The 7,299-nt window shown below is 63.9% G+C and overlaps 1 protein-coding gene across 2 annotated transcripts in view; it reads left to right on the forward strand.

Annotated features, from left to right (window-relative positions):
• Nucleotides 1-5,868, forward strand: part of ENTHD2 (ENTH domain containing 2) — a 6,366-nt gene extending 498 nt beyond the window's left edge. For both annotated transcript variants that reach the window (XM_014950412.1, XM_014950403.1), the window contains exons 3-13: nucleotides 48-139; nucleotides 254-347; nucleotides 542-609; nucleotides 1,053-1,131; nucleotides 1,545-1,616; nucleotides 2,170-2,376; nucleotides 2,488-2,662; nucleotides 2,956-3,069; nucleotides 3,348-3,426; nucleotides 3,574-3,708; nucleotides 4,927-5,868. In XM_014950412.1, coding sequence (XP_014805898.1) covers nucleotides 48-139; nucleotides 254-347; nucleotides 542-609; nucleotides 1,053-1,131; nucleotides 1,545-1,616; nucleotides 2,170-2,376; nucleotides 2,488-2,662; nucleotides 2,956-3,069; nucleotides 3,348-3,426; nucleotides 3,574-3,708; nucleotides 4,927-5,397 — 1,586 coding nt within the window. In that variant the 3' untranslated portion in view covers nucleotides 5,398-5,868. The remainder of the gene's footprint in view (nucleotides 1-47; nucleotides 140-253; nucleotides 348-541; nucleotides 610-1,052; nucleotides 1,132-1,544; nucleotides 1,617-2,169; nucleotides 2,377-2,487; nucleotides 2,663-2,955; nucleotides 3,070-3,347; nucleotides 3,427-3,573; nucleotides 3,709-4,926) is intronic.
• The last annotated feature ends 1,431 nt before the right edge of the window (nucleotides 5,869-7,299 follow it).

Genomic DNA, 7,299 nt, shown 5'->3' on the forward strand with positions numbered 1-7,299 from the left:
GCGGTCCCCGTGGGGGGAGCAGGATCCCTAACACCCCCCCGCCCCAGAGATCTCCCACGAGTCGCCGGGCAGTGGGCAGTGCCTGCTGGAGTATCTCCTCAACCGGCTGCAGAGCAGCTCCTGCCACGTCAAGCTGAAGGTAGGGGGGGAAAAGGGGCGGGGGGCGGCTGTGGGGCTCCCCCCATGGGTGGGGGGCATCTCCAGGGGCTGGTGGGGTGGCCGCCACTCGGTTTTTTCCCCCCCGTGTCCCCAGGTGCTGAAGATCCTGCTGCATGCCTCTGCCCAGGGCTCCCCGCAGTTCGTGCTGCAGCTGAAGAGGAACGCCTGCTTCATCCGGGAGGCAGCAGGTAACGGGGTGAGGAGTGGGGGGAGCTGGGGCTGGAGAGTGGGGGAGCAGCCCTGGGTGGTGCTGGAGAACCCCCCCAGGCTGTGGGGGCTGCTCCAGAGGCCGAGCACTGGCTGGGCCTGGGGTCCTTGCCCCATCCTGCCTCGTGTCTGGGAGCTGAGTGACCCCCAGCCCTCCTTACCTCGTGCCTTGCAGCGTTCTCTGGGCCCCCAGACCCTCTCCACGGCAACAGCTTGAACCAGAAGGTCCGGGCAGCTGCGCAGGTGAGTTCCTGCCCTGTTCCCCCTGGGAGCTCCAGGAGAGCTGGGGAGGGGACTCTTTGTCAGGGAGTGCAGCGACAGGACACGGGGGAACGGTTTGAAATTGGAAGAGGGGAGATTTAGGTGAGATACCAAAAAGAAATTCTTTGCTGTGAGGGTGGTGAGAGCCTGGCCCAGGTTGCCCAGAGAAGCTGTGGCTGCCCCGTCCCTGGAGGGGTTCAAGGGCAGGTTGGAGGGGGCTTGGAGCAACCTGGGCTGGTGGGAGGTGTCCCTGCCCAGGGCAGGGGGGTTGGAACTGGATGATCTTTAAGGTCCCTTCCAACTCTAACCATTCTGTGATTCTGTGACTGCTGGGCCTTGCCTGGGGCAGCTCTGCCACCTCGGGGCCTGGCTGAGGTCCCCAGCGCTCCCCAACCCTCTGCCCACTCTGCTTTCTCTCTCGGCAGGACTTGGCCAGCGTTCTCTTTTCGGATGCGCCGCTCCCCCAGCCTTCTGCGCTGCCTGCCCGTCCCCTGCCTCCCACGGGTAAGTGCTGGCAACTCTGGGATGGTCCTTTCAGCTGTAGCTGTGGGTCTGCAGAGGGTCTGCTGGCCAGGGGGGCTGTTGGGGGGTGAGGGCAGGGTGTCACAGGCCCCGGTGACAAGCGCCTGGCTGCTGTCCCTGCCCCACTGCAGGCCCCAGCTCTGCTCACTGGGGGTGTCCCACAGCTCTGGCCAGAGCACGCTGCAAGGTGCTGTGTTAGAGGGAAAAACATGCCCCTGGGAGCAGAGGGACAGGCTGCCCTTAGCTCCTCTTCTCCTCTCGGTACCCTGCCCTGCACCCCAGCTCCTCCTGGCTGCCCCAAGCCCTCCCTTGTGCTTACGAGGGGGACAAACAGCAGCAGAGGGGGACCCTGAATTCCTTTTTCTCCCTCTGAACGGGCTTCGTGCCTCCCCCAGGTATGGGCTCCAGCCCTGGGCCCTGTGGCTCCTTGCAAGGATTTGGCTTCAGCGGTGAGAAAAGCGGCTCCGGTAAGTTCTGCCCTCGCCTGGTGCTGCCCCTCACCCCCTGGGGGTCCCCTGCTCCGTACTGCCCTGCCTGTGCCCTGTGACACCCCACCCCCGGGGGTCCTGCCTGGGGTTAGACCAGGCTCCTGGTGTTCCAAGACCTGTAACCTGGTTGCCAGCTCTCTCGGTGGGTGTTTCTCTCTTGGTGAGTGTTTCTGGGTGGCTCAGAGGAGACCCCACTGCACCCTTTGCAGCTCTCCCCTTTCCTAAGCCATCTGATGGGTGCTGGGGCTGGTGGCACGGCCGTGGGGCTACCAGTGGGGTGCTCCTTCCTTGCTGGGAGGTGTGACAGGGACACAGGAGCTGCCTTGTGCCCCATGGCTTGCACCTCCCAGCTTTTCTTCACTCCCCTCATCCATCCAAAAGCCCGGGCTGTGCCTGGAGCCTGGCTGCCAGAGCTGCTCCTCTCTGCTGGCAGGTTCTTGCTGTCCCCTGTGACTCCCTGAGGGGTGGTGGGTGCCCGGGGGCTGGGCTGGAGCTCCGTTGGGAAGCCCCTGACACCTTGGCTTTTCCCCAGCTTCGACGGGAGAAGCCCTGCTCAGCACCATCCAGCGAGCGGCCGAAGCGGTGGCCCACGCTGTGCTCCCCTCCCCAGAGGGACCCCGGCCCCACCGCAGGGAGCTCCAGGAGGACACCTACCAGCCCGTGAGAGCCCCCTCTCCCACCAGGAGTGTGGCTGGAGCTGTGAAGCCACCAGCAGCCACCACAACGCACGGCACCCGAGGTATGTCCCCCAACCACTGGGCTGAGGCGGCCGGTGGCTGCTGGGGGAGGACCTGGCGAGGGTCTTTGCGAGGTACTGGGGGTCAGCACCTCCTTGCTGCTGTCCCTGCAGTGAGACACCAGCCGGGGCTGGCCGGGGGAGGCTGGGAGGAGGCGGACAGCGGGCACAGCTCCCAGGACTCCTCGCAGGGCAACGGCGAGTTGAGTCGCGCCTCGGATTCCTGCAGCAAATCGGGCAGCGACAGCCACTCCGGGGCCAGCAGGGAGCTGACCCACGTGGCCGAGAGGTGAGGATGGGGCTGTGGGTTGCTCTCCTTCCCCTGGGAACCTTCTGAGATGCTTCTCTTGTCTCTAGGAACGGTGTCCTTGTTTTCCCACACCATTAATTTGAGTCCTCTGGTGCTGCTGGGCTGGATTCCTCCCAGGGTGCTTGGCCTCCCAGCTCCCCTCCACCCCACAGGCAGGGGAGCTAATGAGGGGACCTAATGAGGAGGGACTGCTTGCTCACAGGAGGGTGGGGGGGTCCCCAGGAAGGAGCAGGGTTGTCCCCCTGTCCCCACCAAGGTATCTCCCCGAGCAGGGTGGACGCTGACAGCCTGGGCGACTGCGTGCGAGAGGTGAGCCTGGTGTCGGCGCTGACCCGCGGCGCCAGGGTCTTCCTCACCAGGGAGGAAGCACAGCAGTTTGTCAAGGAGTAAGTGCCTGAGGGAGACACTCTTGGGGACCCGTGGGTGCTGTGGGGCCGGGCGGGGAGCTCTGGGGGGGGCTTTGAGGGGCAGCCTGATCCCTTCTCACCCCCCTGGCTGCCTTTTCCTGGACCTCTGGGGCCAAAATGGTGCCAGGTGGGAGGGCTGATGCCCGCTCCTGGGGCTTGGGGTGCTGTGTCCTCCTGTGGCACAGGGTGCTGCCCATTCCTGGGGCTCGGGGTGCTGCCTGCGGCTGTCACAGCCGTAACCCCTTCCCCTTGTCCAGGTGTGGGCTGCTGAACTGCGAGGTGGTGCTGGAGCTGCTCAGCCGGGCTCTGGAGGACCCTAGTGACAGCGTCCGCATGGTGAGTGCAGGAGGGACAGTCCCTTGTGTGCCACCCACGTGTGCCTGGGGTGGTGGGAGGCACAGGGTGGAGGGAAGGGGGAAGAAGTGCCACCAAATCGTGGCGTTTCGGTGCCTGATGGGCTCAGCCGCGCTCTCCTCCCCGCAGAGGTCCATGTGTGCCATCTCCTCCCTCATGTGCTCCGACCTGCTCTCCCTGGATCAGATCTTCGCCGGGACTCGGCAGCACCTGCAGCAGCTCAGCCAAGGCAGCCCCGGCCCCGTGGCCAACCGAGCAACCAAGGTGACTCTCGGGGACCTCCCTGTGTCATCTCACCGGGGCAGGGTCTGCCCATCTCAAAAATAGTGTGACCAGCAGAAGTAGGGAGGGGATTGTGCCCCAGTACTCAGCACTGGTGAGGCCACACCTGGAGTATTGTGTCCAGTTTTGGGCACCTCAATCCAAGAGAGATCTGGAGGTGCTGGAGCGAGTGCAGAGGAGGGCAACGAAGCTGGTGAGGGGGCTGGAAAACAAATCGTCTGAGGAGCGGCTGAGGGAGTTGGGACTGTTTAGTATGAGGAAGAGGAGGCTGAGGGGAGACCTCATCACTCTCTACAACTACTTGAAAGGACACTGTAGAGAGGTTGGTGCTGGTCTCTTCTCACAGGTAATTAGTGACAGAACGAGAGGGAATGGCTTCAAGCTCCAACAGGGGAGGTTTAGACTGAACATTAGGAAGGAATTTTTCACCGAAAGAGTGGTCGGGCATTGGAACAGGCTGCCCAGGGAGGGGGTGGAGTCCCCATCCCTGGCTGTGTTTAAGGGCCGTTTAGATGCAGTGCTGAGGGACATGGTGTAGGGGAGGACTTTGTAGAGTAGGGGAGATGGTTGGACTCGATGATCCCAAGGGTCTCTTCCAACCTAGACCATTCTATGATTCTATGAGCTCTGGGAACACCCAGCTCTTGGGAATGGTTCCGTCCACGTCCCAGAGGGATGGAAATTGTCTGCTTCTCCCAGGAACGGAGAGCTTGGAGGGGGTGATGCTCCCTCCCCAGGAGACAAGGCTGAGCCACGGGAGGGGACACCGGGGCTGATCCCCGGCGCTGGGAAAAAGGTGACAGGGCCAAGACCCCAAGGAGGGTGTAGAGAGGTGGGGGTCGGTCTTTTTTCTCAAGTCACAGGCAACAGGACAAGAGGAAATGGCCTCAAGTTGCCCCAGGGGAGATCCATGTCCCAGAGGGATGGGAATTGTCTGCTTCTCCCAGGAATGGGCTGCCCAGGGAGGTGGTTGAGGCACCATCCCTGGAGGTGTTCAAAAGCCGGGTTGATGTAGTGCTGGGAGGTCTGGTTTAGTGATGATGCTCCTTGTTTGTTGTGTGGGTGTCTATTTTTGTCAGTGAGGTTGACGGTTGGACAAGATGATCTTTAAGGTCCCTTCCAACTAGAAGATTCTGTGATTTTGTGATTCTGTGATTCCCAACGCCGCTCTCACTCCCGTTTATCCCTCTCTTTTCCCAGATCCTGCGGCAGTTCGAGGCTCTCTGTAGGGGCCAGCCCTCCCCGAAGAGCACCCACCCGCCCTCGGACCCCTCTGCCCTCCCCGCGGGCTCAGCCCCGTGCACCGGGGACCTGCTGACGGACATCCCCCCCCTGGCAGGCGAGAGCATCCTCACCCCCCTCAGCGCCGCCCCGCTCCCCGTGCCCACGCGAGCCCGGGGCGAGGAGCAAGGGGTGGAAGCGGAGACCCACGGGCAGCCCGGGGCCGCGGTGCCCGCCGAGGGGGAGGCAGCCAGCAGGCTGGCGGGGGAGACGGTGCCCTCCTGCAGCCTGTCCCTCTTCGCTGGCATGGAGCTGGTGGCACGTCCCGGAGCCATGCTCTGCCCGGACTCTTCGCCAACGCAACCGCGGACGCTGTCCCAGCCCCAGGACGGGCAGAGGGACGCAGAGGGCAGCCGGCAGCCATCGGCCTTCGCCTTCCTCAACGTGTAGCTGCTGTTTGGGCTCCCGGGGAAGGGGGGCTGCAGGGACTTTGCCCTCCCTCCCTGCGGGGCCTCTTGTGCCATCGCCCCATGGGGGCTACTCCGCCGCCCTGCACCAGGCTCGGTGGGGATGGGGACCCCCCAGCTGCCCCTGCAGCACCCCAGGGAAAAGCAGGGAAGGGGCTGTGAGGGGGACGCGGGGTGTGAAATGGCCGCGGGGGCCAGGCCTTTAATAAGATGATAATGTCCCTTTCACTGTCTTTTTTTGCTGGGCTGTCAGGGGGGACACCGGGCAGCCAGTGCCCACTGGGGCTGAGCTGGGGGGTGCTTTGGGGACCCCAGGCACGGCCGTGGGGTGCTCCTGGGTGACCCGCTGTCCCCGGCGTCCCCCCCGGCTTGGTGGCTGTGGGGCTGGGGTGGGAGAAGGCGCTGTCCCCACTGGGGCCGGGACCCACCAATAAACCCCACGCTCGGGGCTGGGCAACTTGTCAATTCTTCCTGCGCCGTTGCTGGAGCTTGCCCCACAGCTTCTCCCCTCTGCCCCATAGCTTCTCTCCCCCATCCCTGCCCCACAGCTTCTTCCCTCTGCCCCATAGCTTCTCCCCGGCATCCCTGCCCCACAGCTTCTCCCCTCTGCCCCACAGCTTCTTCCCCCACCCCCTGCCCCAAAGCTTCTTCCCTCTGACCCAAAGCTTCTTCCCCTCCACAAAACCTCAAGGCCCATGACCCTCCCAGTACCCCCAAAATGCTAAAGCCCTGACCTTTAAGCTCCCACACACAGGATGCCCCAGGAACCTCTCAGACCCAGAACCTTCCAGATCCCAAGGCCCAGGACCCTCCCAGACCCCCCAGAATCCCAAGGCCCTGGCCTCCAAGCTCCCAGGTGCAGGATACCCCAGGATGCTCTCAGGTCCAGGACCCCAAAACCTCAAGGCCCATGACCCTCCCAGTACCCCCAAAATGCTAAAGCCCTGACCTTTAAGCTCCCACACACAGGATGCCCCAGGAACCTCTCAGACCCAGAACCTTCCAGATCCCAAGGCCCAGGACCCTCCCAGACCCCCCCAAATCCCAAGCCCCTGGCCTTTAAGCTCCCACACACAGGATACCCTCAGGCCCAGGCCCCCAAATCCCAAGGCCCAGGCCCCTCAGGCCCCTCTGCCCAGAACCCCAACCCCCAAAGCACCCCCCAGAAACCCAGAACCCCCCCAAGCAGGAGGGGCAACACGGGTGAGGGACTCCAAGCACCGAGAAGGGCCGGGGCTTGGGGCCGAGGCCTTAGTCCTGGCCCCCGGCCTCACCTGAGGTGAGGCCGGGGGCCAGGACTAAGGCCTCGGCCCCAAGCCCCGGCCCTTCTCGGTGCTTGGAGTCCCTCACCCGTGTTGCCCCTCCTGCTTGGGGGGGTTCTGGGTTTCTGGGGGGTGCTTTGGGGGTTGGGGTTCTGGGCAGAGGGGCCTGAGGGGCCTGGGCCTTGGGATTTGGGGGCCTGGGCCTGAGGGTATCCTGTGTGTGGGAGCTTAAAGGCCAGGGGCTTGGGATTTGGGGGGGTCTGGGAGGGTCCTGGGCCTTGGGATCTGGAAGGTTCTGGGTCTGAGAGGTTCCTGGGGCATCCTGTGTGTGGGAGCTTAAAGGTCAGGGCTTTAGCATTTTGGGGGTACTGGGAGGGTCATGGGCCTTGAGGTTTTGGGGTCCTGGACCTGAGAGCATCCTGGGGTATCCTGCACCTGGGAGCTTGGAGGCCAGGGCCTTGGGATTCTGGGGGGTCTGGGAGGGTCCTGGGCCTTGGGATCTGGAAGGTTCTGGGTCTGAGAGGTTCCTGGGGCATCCTGTGTGTGGGAGCTTAAAGGTCAGGGCTTTAGCATTTTGGGGGTACTGGGAGGGTCATGGGCCTTGAGGGTTTGGGGTCCTGGAC

This window comes from Calidris pugnax, unplaced genomic scaffold (assembly GCF_001431845.1).
Source record: "Calidris pugnax isolate Ruff unplaced genomic scaffold, ASM143184v1 scaffold9, whole genome shotgun sequence".
NCBI classification, from domain to species: domain Eukaryota; kingdom Metazoa; phylum Chordata; class Aves; order Charadriiformes; family Scolopacidae; genus Calidris; species Calidris pugnax.